The 19,352-nt window shown below is 43.5% G+C and overlaps 1 protein-coding gene across 1 annotated transcript; it reads right to left on the bottom strand.

Moving 5' to 3' along the window:
- Positions 1-3,337: 3,337 nt before the first annotated feature.
- On the bottom strand, positions 3,338-18,519 carry CNDP2 (carnosine dipeptidase 2). Its single transcript, XM_080381212.1, has 12 exons — positions 18,493-18,519; positions 15,944-16,028; positions 14,852-14,995; positions 12,270-12,432; positions 10,637-10,725; positions 9,527-9,727; positions 8,920-9,004; positions 8,212-8,372; positions 6,116-6,280; positions 5,447-5,588; positions 4,662-4,809; positions 3,338-4,038 (listed from the first exon to the last, which is right to left on the bottom strand). The coding sequence occupies exons 2-12, from the start codon at positions 16,001-16,003 to the stop codon at positions 3,969-3,971; spliced, it is 1,428 nt and encodes a 475-aa protein (XP_080237338.1). The 5' UTR covers positions 16,004-16,028; positions 18,493-18,519; the 3' UTR covers positions 3,338-3,968.
- Positions 18,520-19,352: the final 833 nt, after the last annotated feature.

Below are 19,352 nucleotides of genomic sequence, written 5' to 3'. Positions count from 1 at the left end.
CAAGATGCACCATCACGGATTTTGCTGAAACACAAGAAATCTTGTGAGTAGCAAGGTATTCCAAGCCAGAAGCCTGGATTCTCAGTTCTGCAGTAGTCTCACCCTGTGAACCAGTGATTGTAAAATGCACATTTTATATCTCCCTCCATTCTTGTAGTGGGAGAACTGGAAGTACACATCAGCTAGACTTGTGAATATCAGCACACCACTGACCAAGAGATTTCCCAATTTCCTATCAGGAATGAAGCTGTTATTCCATATTAGGAAACAGGATAGAATATGTTTTGGTTTCATGGTATATAGATACCTCCCCCGCCCCCCCGCCCCCCGCCCAGCTACCTATTTATGAAGTCACCTTTGCTTCTGCAAGTAATCCTCCCAGCTCCCCAGAATTAGTTTCCAGGAAACCACTGCTGCTGACTTAAGGTACTTAAGCAAGGGGGAAAATAGCTAAGTGAGGCTATACAAGCCGCCTCAGCATCTTTAATAAAATTCCAGCTTTCAAGTAGAGCAGAGCTATGCAGTTCCATCAGGTTCGACTGGAAAGGAATCTGGACAAAACCAGCAAAATTATCTTGGGTCAGGTGGCACAGAGAAGGTACAAAGGTGATCCAACTACTTCTGCTTCAGTATTTGAAGGAGTTTAGCATACTTGGGTATAACTTAAAGAGAAGTTTGCAAAGCAGATCTCACCAACTTACAGCCACACACCATTTGGGTCAACTGACAGTAAGCTGGGCTCCTACCTGGTTTACTCCTAAGAGGCAAGTGGTAAACAAGTAGAACCTGGGTGTGAAAAAGAAAAGACCATCTTGAAACAATAGCCTAAGCACTAAGTCTCAGCCAAGCAGGCATGTGTTGGTACACCTTACAGGCCCAGCCAAGATTCAGACCAGTTTAGAGAAGTTCACAACCACGTTCCCTTTGACAGTCTTGTTTATGCTGGCTTGTAAACAGAGCTGGCACATCTCTACTCAGGAAAGTTGAAGATTGTAGCTGCTGACATTTAATAAAGCTGTTGCAGGCATAACTCCGCCCCAGGCAGACTATGGTGGCTCCAGGCAGAGTCCATGAGAAAGAAACTGCAAAACCAGCAAGAACATTTTGCTGGTGCTTACCATCACATCAGAGTTACTTAGCAGAGTAAAACACGTAGCAGCTACCTAAGCTAACCAAAATCATTTGAAACGTCTGTGGTCTTGCCCTCCTCCTGGTGGTACTTCCTCCGAACCAGGCAAGAGCCTGGCAGTTGTGCCTGTTCACATTGAAGTCTTTTAATGAGCATCTACCGAGGGATTTTAGTTATACATGCTTTCATGTTATATATTAACTGGAGCTGGCCAAGCCTTCCAGTAAACTGTAACAGGTAAAAAAATAGCAATGCTTCTCTGTGGAAGATACTAGGCAGCCTTCGCACATCCAGGAGATGGTGCTGTGATTCACTGATGTATTTTGGTTTTCCCGTTCAGCTCCCACTTTGCCATGTTAGACACTTCTGTATTGTACCATAGTGCTGTTATTCAAACGAGTTGGGCTAAGCAAACTTCATACGGTGCACAAGTATTCAAAGATGCAGCAAACAAGATCTCTGCAATAGATACTGGCTTTCTAGAAGTTTTCAGTCAGGTCTGAAGTAGACAAGTTACAGAAATAAGCTGGCACTGTCAGTCCTTTTTGCCTGTATCGTTCACTCAAGCCAAGTGGTGTGGTCACCTTTGGCAGGGACAAGAGAGGTTACAGCTAGAGCAACCTCTACTGTAGCAAGGTAATGGATATTGATGATTTCCAACTTTAAAATCACATACCCAAACAAATCTGAAATCCCATTCAGTCTTATAAAGGACCAATTACTTCAGCAACTACCTCCTGTGTGCTTAAACAGGCCCCTGCATTTTGCTCAGGCCAAAATCCCATTTTAATCTCCTTTTCAAAGGGTTCTGGCACTTACCCCATGCCAAAATATTTCTGCTGCCTCTCCGACAGGATCTGCTTCCCAGCCTCTTCTATAAACCCCTTAACATCCTTGTGTTTTGGGCATCACTCACAACTGTCATGCTGTACTTCAGAAGTATGGGATCTTATGTCATGTCTTCAGTGCAGAACTTGAGCCAATTAGCTGATTCTCAATAAATTAGTTCCAAATGAAACAGGGCTACAGAAATATACTTTCTGAGCATAGTTTGTGACATTATCAGCTTTTCTCCTGCCCAAATAAACTTTTTCTTTGCATTGTGAGAAAATATTACCTCAGCCCAGGAACTGGATTTTAAGTTTTGACACTTTTCAAATGGGTAGGTGGAAAATAAGTAATATAAACTCACCAACAGCCAGGAAACTGTGTTTTTGTGCAAAGTTACCCCAATTAGAGAAGTTTGAGGTATCAATTCAGTAACTGAGAAACCTGCTTTAAACACACTGACTGCTAGGACTAGTTACCCTGTATAACTAATCATGTCAGTGATTTTCAGATGACTTTCAAATACTCAGGCAAGCCAATCTTGTCCTACATACATTGAATAGCAGAGTAGTTCCACTGTCACTGAAAGGTGAGAACACAGCAAAGTACTACCCAGTGTTTGCAGAGATGCTTGGTGCTATCAAGTCCTGACACTGGGACATGATGTCTCAGTGTAGCCCAGCTACACATGCAAATTTTAATGGTACCAGATTATCTGCAGCCATCAACTTCCATGACAAACCAAGCAGCACTAAAAGGCAGAGAGGCTTTAGAAGCTTCACAGCAAGAAGACATCCCTGCCTTCTGCCCCACAAGAAGCATCACATGCTGCTCACTTGTCAGGGCACAGGACTGCACCATGCTGCTCTCAAGCAGCTCTCAGGGCAAACCATTGTCACTTGAAATACTGACCTAGCTCAGCCCATTAGTGCTGGTCAGGTAATTCAGGAACAGTGAGCCAAATCCAGTTCAGATTAGCACACATTCAATAGGGCTTTTTTTTTTTTTACGTACCAGAAGTGTTGGGAGTTTGTCTCCAAAAGACACCTTGAAGTTGATGTCAGTAGTTGCCATGAATGATGCTCTTCTCTACTCACTTATGCCTACAAATCCCACTCACACCCCTACAATATTTGTGCTAGTGTGATGACCTGGCTTAGAGCCAAAATGGAAAATTTTCTGAGCTTTTCTCTCAGAAGAGCAGGATTTAGCAGCATCTGCTTCAAGTCAAGCTGTTACAGAGCCAGAGCCTACAGAATAAAAATGTGGTAGTCATGCAAGTGTAGCCACATTGCTCATCTGCCTCAGAAGAGCTCCTCCCACATTACCCAAAGTTGCTTTCCCTCCCAAGTCATCATTTAGTCCTTAGAGACCAAGAGCCAAGCTCTAAAGCATGATTATTTATTGTCCTTTTCAGAGAGTACAAAGGTAGCTTTACAAAAAGATGGCCAGTAGTCATTACCACAGTGAATTCTGTTATAACCTCATTCACTGTGAATTGAAACCTGCAGGCAGGTATAAACTGTGAGACAAAGTATTTTCCAAATCACTCAGTAAGACAGATGCCTCACTACAGTTTGAACACATTCCAGTATAACCCTGTAGTCTGTCACTGACTACTTCCAGGACATACGCAGGAACAAGTACCTTAACTTGGCTGCCAGTCCTGCAACTGATGTGGTTGCTTAAACAGGTGAGCAAACAATTCCTCTTGTTTTACAGGAAACTAATCATCATACAGCAAACCACAACTTTGAAGTGATACAGAGGGGACAAAGATGCAGTTCAGGACTGCTGACCAGATAAGAATAGTCTGTCACTTGAAGTAAGCATTTAAAGAAATTTTGGCACACAATGTTCTTTTAAGTGGAACCGCATGCTTCCCTCTCCCCCATCAAAGCAGTGGAGTGTTGATGGAAGAAAGAAGCCATGTAAGATTTGGTAACTGATGACATTTTATGGATCAGAAGTCTGATTTGTCTTATAAAAACCAGAAGGCAAAGTGTCTAACTTAGTCCTTCAGCTGGGAAACTTCATAGAGGTACGCACCAAGCATCTTCACCCCTTGGATGTAGTTGTACCTGGAAAGAACAGAACTTTCATTAGCATTGTCTGTCTTTGAGCTGTATTTCTAGCAGGTTTTCTTTTTGCAATATCAGTCCTATGCACACAGACATGACAGGCGATACTGTTGCAGGCAGCAGTCACTACTCCCAACCTCCCTAGATCTTCCCCAGCAAGAGAAATACCACCCTTGGGGTAGGGCAAGGGTCCTCAAACTTTTTAAACAGGGGGCTGGTGCGCAGATGAAGTGGCAGGCAGTCATCTGCGGCTGCTTGGTTCCCCTCCCCAACCCCCGGCAGGGTCGGTGTGCATGTCTGTAAATACCAGGGGAAGAACTGGGGACCCTGGGGGTCCGTATTCAGTCTGCAGGTCATAGTTTGAGGACCCCTGGGGTAGGGCACAGCAAAGCTTGGAGACCAAAGTATAAACACTGCTTTTGGTTTCAAGTATATAAAACCAGAAGCAGTAATGGGAGCAAGATTCAGCTACAGACTAGTTGCCCAACCAGTCACGCCTGCTAGGGAGAAATGGCACATTGCCTTCCAGAGAATTAAAGAAAAGCAAGAGCTCAGTTCTTGGTCCTTCTCATAATACGTGCCAAGGTCCAAAAACTCAGCCTGGTTCAGAGATAACTTCTTACCTGTTTAGCTTCTCATTTTGAGAGTGGGCACCATCATCTGCGGCTCCGACAGGAAGCAGCATGACATTCTTGCCTGTTGCTTCTTGAAAAGTCAGGGTAACAGGAATGCTTCCTCCCTCCCTTGTCAGGTCTGGTTCAACTCCAAAAACTAGAAAAGCGATACTCTAAGTCAGTTTAGAGTTGTATTTGTTTTTCCAACAAATCCTTACTTAAGCCATGAAGTATCAATCACACCTGTACCAGTGCCCACCAAATCTTGCTGGTTTAATCAGCCAGACTGCAGAGGCTGCAGAACTGTGGAGCTTCCTTCCCCTCAGTGTAGTGCTGGAGTTTTGTCCCTTTCAGAGATCGGTTCCAACAGTTACACAAATAACACTCCAGCTGAAAGCCTGTCTGTATTCCAACCCAAGCCAGATTTTCCCCTAGCTACCCTATGCAATCTAGTCACCCTAGCATAACCAGTTAGAGGGATGCTAGGATGACTAAGCTTTGAGGGCTTTGGCTAAGTCATCTGACCTGACAGTCTCATCCTTATGCCAAAGCAACACCATACCAATGGACTTGTTCCAGTATAATAGGAATGAGCTTGATACCAAGTTTGTTTCCTTCCTATACCTCAGACTTTAGTTTAAGTACCACGCATGACATGCTTCATTACTTAGCGAGCCAAGCTTATTAGGTAAGTGCAGAACACTAAACATTTTGCAGAGATGACCTCAGTATTTCTTGAGGTGCTGAACAAGAACTTTTTAGTCCTCCCAACGCCAAGTGAAAAACCCACTGACCTGTCTTCATGGCCCTCCTACCAGCCATGTAGTGGGGATGGTTGAAGTCTGACACCCAGGGTCGTCCACCATGGCCTAAGTATACTCTGAATTTGTTGGGGCTTTGCAGTTCTGCAAACTTTTTGCTCACATAGTCTTCAACCTATAGGAAAGATTGAAGAATTTTATCTGCTGTTAGCATTTGTATGAACACTGGTAAAGACTGTACTAAAAGCATCTTAGGGACTTGCAGGTCACTACTACTGTGCAGCAATACTTTTCTGTTGCTATTATTTCTTATTATTCCTATGTATCTTTGCCCCGAAGTCAGAATCTCTCCTTTAGGCAAGTTAACAGCATACTGTAGAACAGTCAATCAATATATCAAACTCTTACACTTTTGAATATGCACTTCTGGCAATCCAAGTGCCCTGCAATTAAATTAGCATTTACTCCTGAGCCCTTTGAGTTAGTTGAGAGAAATTACATAGCCAGGCCACAACGGTCCAGTGTAGGACCATATATAATGATTCCCTCCCTTATGCGAGTTGAGCTGTGGAACCAGGAAGATGGTAGCAAAGTAAATTAACAGAACTGCTTTAGAAACCAGAAATACTTTTCCCCCAAGCACGGGGAACAGGAGAAATTTAGTGACACTTGTTTTGATACCATCAATCCATCTCAACATACATGCTTTGTGACTTCTTCAGGAGTCATGTTCGGCACAAGCCTGATTGAGAACTTGCCAGTCACTTTCTTAGGAATCACAGTCTTTGCTCCAGAAGCTGAGAAGGCTCCTTCAATTCCATGCAGAGACAAGGAAGGATATCTCCACCTATGCATAAGGATATCTCTCTGCAGAAGCAGAGAGGAAGATGTAAGGTTACATTAAGTTTGACATAGTTCCCCAAAGTAACAGTTTTTGATCTAAAAGACTTTGCAAGAAACAGTGCTCTCTCCCATGGAGAAATGCAGCTCATTCAAGACCGCTCAATTATAAAGTGAAGCTGTTACTCCCATTAAGCACACATTTTGATACAACAGCTGGGTTTTCAGCACCTTAAAAGATTCATGTCTATTTTGGCTTTCTCCTAGTTCTACGGAACTTACAGGACATGACCAGTCTCCTTCTGACAAGGACACAAACACCCTTTACAAGGTGCTCAAGCACAGAGTGTAGGCACTGTATTGGAAGTTCTAGTCCCCACTGCCTCAAGCCAGACAGGTGGCTTCATCACCGAGTCACACGCTTATGAAGTTCACAGGTTTTCTAAAAGCCTCACCACTGTGCAGAATGAGACATACAGTGTGCTCCTATTGATACCATCAGTTGTATTAAACTGCCTGAACTCCAGGTTGATTAAAGTGAGCACTATTGCCTTTTTCAGATGCACTTCTGCATTTCCTCCTCCTTAACTTGGACACAGCTGCCCAGTACACTGGATACAGAGTTCAACTTACTTGGGGCCTGTATAGACAGCTACATATCTTAAACCTGAACTTCACTGCAGAAGTTCAGGAGACTTAAAAATTTATGAGAACAGTTCATTTTGTTCCAGGTACAACCTGCTTCTAATCTGCTCTCAAAGCAAATTTAACTGTCACAGTTTGAATCTCTGAAGCACATGGTTTCTCACCTGGAGATTACAGCCTTCTCTGCTCTCTCTCCTTAGCCCCAAGACCCCTACTGCATGCATGCAGCTAAGTTAAACCCCCCTTGTTAAGATTTCAATCTAGCTAAGGATGAACAGATTTAGAGTATCATACATGAAGAGCATCTTGCCAGCTCCTCCTTAAATACAAACCATTTAATACATTACTTTATAAAACAAGACTAAACAAGGAAGTCTGCATGCTCCCTGTTGATACAAACCTGAGCATGTAAAGAGAACATGAAGCATATGAAATTGTTACTTGTACCTATTTGAGTTGAGTCTGAAGTCTCCTCTGACAGTGCTAGGACACAAGACAGACCTGCACATGTAAAACTTTTCTTTTACAACACTTGTTTCTGCTTTTTATGATAGATGTATTTACATCTAGGGTTTGATGCTTTAAAATTAGTATGCAACACCTATACCTTACAAGATTCGATGCTGTTAAAAGCATTCATTTGGAGAGCTCCCAGGATGAAGATTTGAAAAGTTCAGACATGCGTTTATTGAGCTTGAGCCTGTTCAAAGATCTGGACAGCTGCCTAGTTCATGGCTACAAAACAGTCCTTGTTTGCCAAGTATAGGAAAATGTTCAGTACATCAACCTTAAGTCCATCACAGCTAGATCTCAAGCTGTTTTCTCACCTAATGAGAAGTCATCTCTGAGCAACTGCTTTATTTCCAATAACCCATTGAACTTCCTACAGATGTAAGAAATCAGATGCTTTCTGTAGATGTGGTATCTGACCTCTAGAAAAGTGCTAGAAGTTATTAATCTAGAATTAGGAGAACAGCATTAGACAAAATCCCGGTAGAAGTTTGAAATGCTACTGATACATAGGCTAAGGAACAAGTTTAAAGTTATCTAGACTGCTTACCTTAAACATAACCTAGACTAAATTTCCAAGCACCTAACACTTCACAGAGGAACAGCCACTTTTAAGTATGTGGGCATCTGTGCAGCAGGTGAAATTATCTTGAAGGCAATCACACCATTTTAAGGACATCAGCTGAATTTTAAACTACTGCATATACTTGGTAAACAAGTATCCACAGAAGCTTTGTTATCTATATTAGAAGACAAACAACTAACACAGCTAACCAGGGCAGAGATGGAGAAGTACAGTTTACCTTTGTATCATGCAATAGTTTTGTTGCTCCTACATCTTTTGCATACTCTCCAAGGTCAAAATCAATCTTCTCATATAGTGCCAGCTCCTCATCAGTAACAGGTGCCACTGCTTCATTAATGCCTGGGATAAGGATTTTCCCTTTCTTGTCTGTAAGAGAACCTGTAAACAAGGAGCACCTTCTATCAGGATTCACACAGAAGAAACAAGACTTCATTGCTGGGAACATTTTCCATGGGAAATACAAGTCTTCATCTGAAAACTTTGTAAACTTATGAAATGAAATTCTGACCTTTACTTCCCAGAGCCTGTACCACTAGACATGAAAGGCACTTAGGAAATTTGCAAGGAAGTGCACATTTTGGATAACCAACTGTGTTGAATTCTACTGCTATATGTTTGGCTGGCTGTTTGAAAGCATGGAGTTCAATATGGCATCCACAGAAGTGTCTGCAGAGAAGTGCTGCTTTAGTTACACAGGTTTGCAGCAAGATTTTAAGGGAAGTTAAATTAGACAGCTTCTTGGCAAGAGCATCAAATTTCATTGTGTAAGGCATCAGCCTTGCATACCTGAAAAGCACCATTTCATTGGTCATTGCTTTGTTAGTGTAAACAGTCATTAGAAACCTCCTTCACTGCAAACTCATTCATGCTTTAATGGCTCTTACTCCCATTTTAGATGCATTCAGTGAAACATGCTTTTTCTTACCCATTAGAGTAATAAGGTCTGTCATGGCCTCATGTACTGAACCACCATAAACTCCAGAGTGAAGGTCTTTGTCACTGCATTCCACCTGGTTTGAAGCGAATCAAGGTTCAGGTTAATTTTAGCATGAGATACTGTCAAACGCACAGAACAGACATTTACCTTAGCTTTCTGCTGCATATATTTTGAGAATGTATCTGGTTTTGAAACCAGACCACTCAGTTGTAGTACATTAAAGCTGATATGCTTTTTATTGCTCTGTGGAGTACAAGCCCTTTAGTACTGACTGTCCCAAGCTTGGGGACTTCAGTGGTGACATCTATTCCTGCACTCAAGGAAGTATCTGGATAAAGATACCTATACAATTTGATAATCCTCCAGTGAAGGTGCTGTCTCATCTCGCTTCATACACCTGAAAGCTATCCCTCCCACCCTATTATCATACAGGATAGTAAAAGGAAGATATTTAGACAATTAGTAGAAACCATTCTACTTAGTTTCACCTTTTCCAAAGAAAAGTTATTGGCATGAAAACATTCGAGCCACCACTCTTCTCCTGCAGAAAATTCAGTTTAATAGTACCAGGTTTGCATTGTATTTCAGCACTTACCTCTATGAAGTAGTAGCAGATACCCCTCAAGCCATAGGTGATACAAGGCTTCTTCTTGCCTAGCCAGTAGTTGTCAGAAATGCAAACATAATCTACATCTTTGAAGAAAGAATCTCGCTGAGCAAAAATCAGTTCATCAAGGCCTTCAGATCCTGATTCTTCCATACCCTCTAGGCAAAACTTAATATTTACTGGAAACCCCTTTGAAGAACAAGAACAGATTAAGTATGTGAAAACATTGGACTCCTTTAGCAGTCAGTAATTTTCATCTGTTACATACAAAGCATAAAAGTGGACATGTGTAAATTTGTTTTGTTACAGCAGAACTTGTTAATTATACACTAAGTATTACAAAGTTTGGACTGCACTGATGTTGAGATGTTGAGGGCATTTACACCACCCTTCATTTAATGGAATTCAAACTCTTCAAAAAAGTTTTACCTAAGCTCTAGAACTTCTTCCCAATCCCCTTAACTGTGGGAACACAGCAGAAATCTGTTGCCAAAAGGTAAGTCACAGGGCTAGCAAAACTAATATTAAGCACAGAAATTGCATGCCACAGTAGGAGTCAAGAGCCACCCTGTCTACCAAGGCTACCACACTATGCTCAGTTGATAATTGGTAATTCTTCTCACAAGTAATAGCAACTCATCTTTTAAGATAAAGCAGACACCTTGAGCTATTTCTGATTGCACATTTTCTTGAACAAAAACAGCAAAGCTCCTAGTTTAGTGTTACAAACTTAATCTCCTCTTAGAGCTCAGTGGCAGAGACATTAAGCTTTTTTTAGAGGCCAAGCTAATTTAACACTCTTACCTGAAGGGGTAAGATTTGATTATTCCTTCTGCTCCGGATGCCTGCATATGTATTTTCCTTCCTACACATTTTGTTAAGGCAGAAACATTTGAAGTGCAATCCAACTATCTGCAAGACTAACTTGTCAGCAAGTCAGCTCAACCCTATGGGAACACCAGGGAATTTACAGGACTACTGCATCACTTACCTGATGAGCTGAATAAGCAGGCTCACCTCAAGTGTCTGTGGCTTGGATAACATTTATTGTTAGACTCAGCTGTACATAGAAAAGCAGGACACATTTTGGGCACATACCTGGTTAGTTTGTTGATAAGCCTCCAAGGCATTCAGCCAGGCAAGCACAGGACCTTTGTCATCTGTTGATCCCCGCCCATAGAGTTTTCCTGTAGAAACAAGAAAAAAATTAACCAGTGTGGAGAAAGACTAGGATGAAGCTTCAACCATCTCTTGTCTGCAGGAGAGAACATCTTTTCGGATAAGCTTTTTAGTCCTGCTTATATTAACTTTCATTGCTGACTCTTCTGAAGTAGCAGTGTTACTTCCCACCTCATATACCCACGCAAGTGGGACAGTTAGAGGACTACAATGATTTTCCCATTTACAAAACTACCCCACCTATTCCCCCAGCTGCTCCCCAATAGAACCTAAACATATGTAACTGCCTTGGGCTATATGGTTCCCATATCCTCCACAGTAATGCCATTTCCTACAAGCACAACAGTAAGGGTACAGAAGCAAGCTACCTCCTTTTAATAGAAACCTATCCGGTATTAGCTTCAGTTCAATTATTCTTGGCTTGAAGAGTAAGAATTCATTAGCTAGTGACCAACCACTTCTCTGGATTCTCCAGATAAAAGTGAATCTCCCCAGAAAGGGCTTTAGATATCTAAGGCAAGTTTTACAGACTGTAGGGAACTCCCAGGAACTGTAGCATGTTGGATCACAGTAGGGGCAGATACTGTTGCAACTCAGAGCTGTGGCTACAACCCCTAAAGGCTACGTGTTAGCACAGCGACAGAACAGGCCAGACAGCTTGCATGGTAAGGAGCCACTGGTAAATACACTTCTTACACTGCCAGGGGCACAGAGACAAGCAACAGCAAGTCTAGTTCTTGCTATCAGACAAGATAATCCGATTTAGTAACTTGGACTCTGCTGCCTATGACCAAGTGCCCAAGTAGAAATACTAGTTACCACAGATGCTTTTCTTGGCAATCATTAATGATTATGCAACAGCAATGGTTAGTGTCCTTCTATTCATGTGACCTTTGTCACAACACTGTGCAAATGAAACAAGGAAGAGGTTGTTAGCACCAGCTTTAAACAGAAAAGGTTTTTAGCCTCCTCTTGGCTACTGGCAATGTTGACTCAACCGGAGTTCCTACAGGATTTCTTCACCCCCACTTATGGGAGGACACTTGTCTGCGCTCTGTAACCCAGCTTCTGCAGTACTCATCATAGCCCAGTATGCAAAGAAAAGGCAACCCAGGGAGGCTGCTGTACAGCTCCTTCCTCCAGGCATAAAACAGCTGTTTTCAGTGTTTGTCCCCTGTAGTGGTTCAGAATCCCTGCAGTCTGACATGACCTTGCAGGCTGCAAGTTGTGAACAGCCCAATAAACTAGTTCTAAAAAGCTTTCTGACAACAAACTGTTATCATGGAAGGCAGCAGTTAAGACTTTGCTGTAGCTACAAGAAAGAACATGCAAGCACAGCCTAGATGATCAGAACAGGAAACAAGCCGACGGCAGCTGAGATTTTGCAACTCTGCACGTGCCATGCCCCCTTCTGCCTATTTTATTTCGACAGTATTAAATACACACCCATGTCTCGTCTCACTCCTTCAAACAAGGGTACAACTTTAGAAAGCTGAGAAACACCCTACTTGTTAAAAGAAGTGTTCATCAGTTTGAAGTCTGCTGCTCTTACCTTCTCTTTCTACCAGTGTGAAGGGCTCACTATCCCAGCCATCTTCTAGTGCTGCTGGCTGAACATCCAGGTGACCATATACACACACGGTCTTTTTGCATGGATCTGAGCCAAGTGTTCCCAGAACAATTGGTGGTAGAGGAATAACTGATCCATCAGGCAGCTAGAAATAGAAGGCAAGAAGCTTTATTCAAGTGTGGAACATCAGTGGCATATTTTTATCAGATGAATGAATTTAACATTACAGAGGTTGTGAGATTAGGGGCATGGACAGCTAAACAAAACTAAGTTACTTAAACTGATTGCCAGCGGTGTGCCAATGAAGGCATGATGGCACCATGCCGGTAAGTTTCCTAATAAGTCCCAGTAATAGTAAAAATGTTCCAAGCCACTCAGAACTGCTAGCTTTAAGCTAATAATTCTGCATCAGATTTTAGCAGAGCAAGCTGTCTGCATGCCAAAATGCCACATCTAATGCTGAACTAAGCATAAGTAATAAACTCCATTCAATACCGCATTCTGTATTGCTTGTCACTGCACTTTCATCCTGTCCACAGTACAGCATCCTAGACAAAAATTTCCTGACAGCAGTGTCACTAACACATGCCCACACCCAGGTATAGACTGGAACAGAGAAATACAGCTGTTACACTGACCCCTTAAGGGCAGGGTAGTGCTGATGAACTTAGTTCAAGAGTGGAACTTGGCTTTGTCCTTTGAAACACCCCGTAAGCAATTATCACGTTATTAATTTCCCTTCCAGTGAACACCTACTCCTAGACACTGTTCAGCAGATCAAGATCAGATTTGACTTTTTGCTCATATGGACTCCAAGCTCTGATTTCTTTTTTATCAGCAGGTTACATGGTCCTTGGCCAGCTGCAGCTGTGATTAAAGTATTATTACAAGAATTTACACTTGAATAATCAGTACAAACTGCTGTGCAGCAAACAAAGTTAGATCAGACAAGTTCACCACTTGCTTTACATTGTCCTTCATTGATATAGCATTAACAATATACATAAACTGGCTAGTTTTGCCTGTACTCAATATAACATACTAAAGTTAACTTTAATCCAGCTACAAGAGTTTTCTGAATAGAAATGTTACTTGCAAAATTCTGTAAAATCAGTTCTTGCCCCTAAAAAGTTACACTGATGAAAGAAACAAGTTTGTCTCTGAACTAACTAATTTGATAGGATTTTAGGCCGTAGGTAGTAGCAGAGCTAGAATTACTCTACAGATTCCCTCCCAGGAGGACACATGAAGTTAGCTGCTCCCCTGCTGGGACATGTAGTGCTACAAGCAAGCATATCCTAGTTGCTAAAATCAAAACCTGCTCAGTGATTCCGATACATATATTTCACCTAGCAGTCATTAGCACCAATTACAGTGACAACTTTCTAAAACTAGCAAGCAGTCCAATGCAGCAGGGTTTTGAATGGCACTAAATCCTACTCTATAAATTTTGGTATTGGGCTTATCTTTGACATGTAGTGACCACTTCAAAGGAGGTTCATATGTGATTGATGGTTTCCTAGGATGAAATTATCATCATAAGCATAAACACATTTCCCAGGTGAAGAAACAGTGCAGATACCTAAAAATAAGGAGGGAAGTGATCTTATTAAGGATCCTTCTATATCTGTAAGGGAGCAGTGCAATTTTGTGACAAATGCAGCCTTCTGGAAGAGCCTAAAAGTCTTCTGGAAAACTTCTTGAAACTTTAGTCAGTATCTTTACAGCCTATGTGTCTATGACACCACACCAGACTGCTGTTAAAAATGGCTAACATTTTTGTTTTCAGGTGCTCTGTTCAGGTTCAGTTAAGTATTTAATACATAGCCCAAAATGTAATACACCACATTTAACTGATCTGGATCCCAAGGTTTATTATAAAGTTTTCAACAGGAAGCTTTGACTGTGTAGCAGGAAAGACATCCTACACCCCAACAGGTTACTGCCTTTCTAGGCCACTACCCACAAGACTCTTGCGTGGTGATCCTGACAAGACCATCAGACATCAAGGAATTAGTGATCCACACAGCCCGAGTACACCCAAGCCTGTGCTGTGTTATGCTGCACACACAGCTTCACCTTCCTGCCTGTATTGTGCTGTGCATATCCTTGAGCTGCAGGATAAGCTTAACCAGTTTGCTGTAGCTTGCAGAATTCCCACTTGGCACTGGTGATAATGCCACCTGCATGTCCTTGTCTTTATCTAAATGTGCACCAAGAAGTTCTCATGTGAATTTCCCTCTTGTATGGCAGTGGAATCAAACAGCTTTAATATAATGGAATAGTATTTCCATAAATGGGATCTGCACAGCATGCTGCCTGCTGATCGATGCCTGCTAGATGTTGCACAGCTTGGAGTTCCCAGTATCTGAAGGGCCATAAGATTATCTATACTATCCTCTTTTTATAGTGGTAGCTCTAATAAACAGCATTTTAAATGATACTTTATGAATTCTAAGTGCCTTTCTGACTGAGATCCTAAGCAGCCAGCACCTCCTAGTGCAAAACACCTTGCCTTCTACAGAGATTTTTTCTACTAAGCTAACATGGAGATGCTCACATACCTTTTGTTTCCCAATATCCATAAGCTGGGTTGTGCCTCCCAGTCGCTCGATATCCTTTGCAGCAACCTCCATCATGCGTCTGACTTCAGCCCTCTTCTCCGGCCATGCTGACACACTCTGGATTGCCACCCATTGAGCCAGCCGCTACAGAAAGAGAAAAGCTAAACATTTTGCTACACATGAATTATGGCATGGGAGGCACTACACAAATACAACACCTTGCAATTCAACTAATACTGTTTTGGTAGAGCTTAAACTTGCAAATCAGCTCTGTCCTCTGCTCAAAGGAGTACTTTGTTAGTATGACACTCAAAAGCTCTCTAAATCTTCACCTTCCTACAACTGCCCCTGCAGTATAGCACAAAATCTACAGATACGTAAGTGTAAACTTACGAGTATGGCAACTTGTACATATTGTGCCTTTCTGCTTGCTGTTCTTTAAGTATCCAGAACAAGCTAATGTCTTTCAGGCTTCTCAAAGGCCACATTAGCTTTTCCCCCCATCAGTGTGACATCAGTGAAAGCAACTGGCAGAAGTCAACCTGAACACCAGGCATAGTTCTTGCCTAAGAGTTTATGGTGCTGTACCATTGACTCCTTCACAGGTCAAGGGGATTGCAATACAATGTGCAATTAAATAGCGAAGTACAGAAGATAAACCCTCCTTCTGTACCCCAACATAAAGCTTTCGTGTATGAAACTGTTTATTCCAGCCTTGTTTATATCTTTCTTCTCCCATCTCAAAAGGGGAGAGACAGTATAAACCTAGTCTGGCATTCAGGAATCTGTGTCAGATTTGTTGAACCTCTAAGTAAGTCACTGCTTGCACCATACAGTAATAGAGCATTTCCTAAAACCCACCATAGAGATTTAGGTCTTTGAACAGAACTACATCTCAACTTAAGGGACAGTTTTCTTGCATGAGCCAAATCAGTCACACCTGCTGCCCACCCACCCCCACCCCCCATTACTTGGCATTACTCCATTATTGAGTATATTATATATGTGTAACAACAAGCTTGAAGCTGACCACCTAACTCCTAATATCCCATAGCCATCTGTGCTCCAGAAGAAAATTCAAAGGAAACTTACCTGAATATAGAGGTCCTGGTGTTCATCAATGTATTTAAAAAGGGTTTCAAGGGCAGCCATTTTCTGACCAGTGTTGCTGAAGATTCTGTCACAGAAAAATAATTCAGCCTTCACAGGTTTAAGCAGCACATCAGTCATCAAGCAACCACAGAAGACTTTTGCCTTTCAACTACTAATGCCACACACCAAGCTGTGCCAACATAAAACCTGAGGCTACTCCCTTTCAGTCACAGTGAAGTGGCTAAACAAAAACTTTTAATCTCAACACTGGTGTTCCTGCTTCTCACCCCAAAATGACTTGGAGAGTTAAACTGAGCAAGCTTGCCTACAGAGATATACTTCACTTTACTGCAGAATTACAGGCAAAGTGTTACTCCAGTAAAATGCAGCTTCAAGGAGATTTCAAGAGTTCAACTAGTAGGGTGCCATAGGCTTGAACACTAGTAACTAGGTCCAAGAAAGCACCACACTTTATGCTCTACAAACAAGGTTAAAAGCAGGCAGCTTAAGAACTGTATTTTGTTTTCGGCAGCTTTCAAGTCCCAACTTGCCACTGAGTCTTCCCAAAGGTCAGACTGAAGCCATGGAAACAGCAACCAGACCCAGCAGGCCATGAGCAAAGTGGTCAGTGACTAGTTCAGTGCTACCACTTCCTTGTTTTATTGTAGTTTCAACTGCAGTCCATGTGAGAAAATCCAAGACTCTCCCCTCCTCAGTTTTCTGTCTTCCTTAGCAGTCCAAAGTCCCTATTGAAGAGACACAATGTCCACTCAACCAACAAAACCAACAAGCTTAAACTTAGTTCTCAAGGTAGAACTAAAGATACAGCACCTCCTCTAAGCCAGGAAAATAATGAGCTTTACAAATACACTGAAATCCAAGTGCCTAGACTGCAAGAAAAAAGTGTCTGTGTAATACACTGAATAAGCACGCTCAGCAGCACCAACTACTGTGATTCACTATTTAGTGCAGTCAGCTTTACAGCAGGTCTTTTAAGTCTTTCTTCCACTTTCACATGGAAGTCACAAGACAAGTATGATAGTTGCTGAAGTACTTGTCTTCGGATTTCTTGAACAGCTGACTACGTAGTTGAAATGAATACTTTAAAGCTGCAGGTTTTCCAACACAACATACTGTGATATAAGCACATCCTACCACCCCACATCTACAAAAGACTCACAGAACACATTTTCTTCCAAGCAGGGTTGTACTTATATGGATCACTGATATCCGACATACCAAAAATCCATCCACTCACTGGAAACGGGTTCCGTTTAATTTACAGCATCCAGCAAGTTTAAGCTTGGATAATGAGTTTTAAGCACCAGTTAGAACAACACCAAGCCACCAGACAGCTCAAGCATTCTCTTCAACAGTCATGAATGGTGAAAACTGAACACCTTCAAAAGGACTATATAGACATAACCAAGTTAAAGCAATGCTTCTCACTGAAGCCTGCTTTCCATAACAAAGCCACCATCCTCACATGCAGTTACAGCTCAGGCATGATTCATCTGGACCTTTTCATGGAACCCAGCACACCGGCATCTGTCACGTGCATCTGACCCTCTCCTTCACATAACCAGTTCTTACAACAACATCAAGACCCTAGCTTCACAGCACAGACACAAAATACAGCTTACTACTTGGAGGCTGATATTCTGTTCAAAACAAACAAGGCCTGAACTTGAATCACTCAAGTCACACTGTAGAGCTGCAGAAGAGTCTGCCCCAGTAGACTTCAAACTTGGAAAAACAAATGTTGCTTTACTGCACAACCCAAGGCTGAACATTACTTTCCCTCCCCTCTCAAAAAGCAGGGCTAGAATTTCCTGTGGATCCCTCACATCACAGAACTGAATTCTTCCAAACTGCATGGAAGAAGCTCCACAGCTCTACCTTTTCACAGCACTGTAACAGCTGCACTTATGAAATAAGGTAACCCCAAGGGACTATCAGTGCACTGTGACAATTTTGCCCTCCTTATTCACAGGCAAGATCAGTACCCCACATGAGAGCATTTAATCGAGTTAGTCAGTGGCAGTCACAGAGCACTTGCCACCTTCCACAAGCCACTGCAAGCAGCAGCATACAGCCCCGTGCCCACCTCACAGGCCCTGCTCTCTGGATCGAGGCTGACTTAAGGTCAAATCTGGGGCTGTACGAGACTTTGCAGCAAAAGGGAAAGTCCAGCGGCGCCCCCAGAGAGGACACCCCGGAGGTGGGGGGGGGGGCACGGCGCAGGGCTCCTAAGGACAGGGAAGAGGCTCACAGCCAGCGAGAGCAGGCGCGGGGGCAGCGGCAGCTTCCCTCAGGGGGGCTGCCACCGCCAGGAGAGCCAGCCCGGCCGCGACGCGAGGCCGAGCAGGCGCTTCCTACAGCGGGACACCGGGCAAGGCCCGGCGGGGACGCCGCGCACCCGACGCCCGCCCGCAAGGCCGCGGCGCGGAGGCAGCCACCGGTGGGGCCGCGGGGAGGCAAGGGGCTGCCCTGCGCGCCGCGCCGCCACAACGCGAGGGGGCCGGGCCCGGCCCCTGCCGCCCCGCCACTCACTGTCCCGGCGCCGCACCGCTTCCCCGTCACAGGATGGCAGCGCCGTCGCGGCGGAGCTTTAAATACCCCCGCGCCAGCCCCGCCCCGCGCCGCACGCCGCGGCGGCCAATCCGCATGCAAGGAAAGGGCAGCGCGGCGGCCGCGCGGCCGCGGGGCGGGGTGCGCTGCGAGGCGGGGCGGGGCCGCCGGTGGAGGGGGGCGCCGCTCTGCAGCGCCTCCGAGCGGCCACACCGCGCTACGGCGCCCAGGGGCCCCGAGGCGGGGTGGAGCAGCGGCGCTGCATCCTGCTGCCCGCGGGCATCCCCGTGAGGAGGGGCGGCGGTGACGAACTACCCACCCTCCAGTGAAACGTGATCAGCAAGGACATAAATAATGCGAGAGAAAGATGAGTAAAAATAAAGAAGATAATAAAGGGGAATAGAATATGGGCGAATATAATGTGGGAGAAATTTGGCAGATCTTGCCAAAGCCTGTCTGGACAACTGAATTATTCCAGCCAAAACTGGGAGTATCCATATCACCTTCCTACATTTGTGGTTTAGCTAGATTAGACGGATTTAGGTAGATTTAGATGTGGTTTAGATAAGGCAGATAAGGCGAGTGCGTTATGAACAGGAAGGTGCAGAAGTGAAGTAAGACCACCTGGTGAGGAGTTTCCTATGCTCCTAACAGTGACGGAAAGGCATAAAGTCATTCCACATGCAGAAAGATAAAAATTCAGGTAAAGCTTGCTATTAATTGCACCTGACCTAAACAAAGCATGTCCTTATATAATGGGACCTGCTGAAGCTGCTTCTGTTCACGAGTAATTGAATAGCTCTGATGTGTATAGCTACTAACCACGTATGAGTGCAAG

Source organism: Falco punctatus, assembly GCF_963210335.1.
Source record: "Falco punctatus genome assembly, chromosome: 3".
Taxonomy (NCBI): Eukaryota; Metazoa; Chordata; class Aves; order Falconiformes; family Falconidae; genus Falco; species Falco punctatus.
This window is presented reverse-complemented; position numbering and strand designations above follow the sequence as displayed.

Excerpts from the sequence above, each read along its gene's own strand:
- CNDP2 (XM_080381212.1), bottom strand. The coding sequence starts at position 16,003 with ATGGCTGCCCTTGAAACCCTTTTTAAATACATTGATGAACACCAGGAC. Across the intron at positions 5,589-6,115 it reads CTGAAGAAGTCACAAAGCAT|GTTGAAGACTATGTGAGCAA; the intron begins GTATGTTGAGAT and ends TCTTTCCTATAG. Across the intron at positions 4,810-5,446 it reads TAGGAGGGCCATGAAGACAG|TTTTTGGAGTTGAACCAGAC; the intron begins GTCAGTGGGTTT and ends TCGCTTTTCTAG.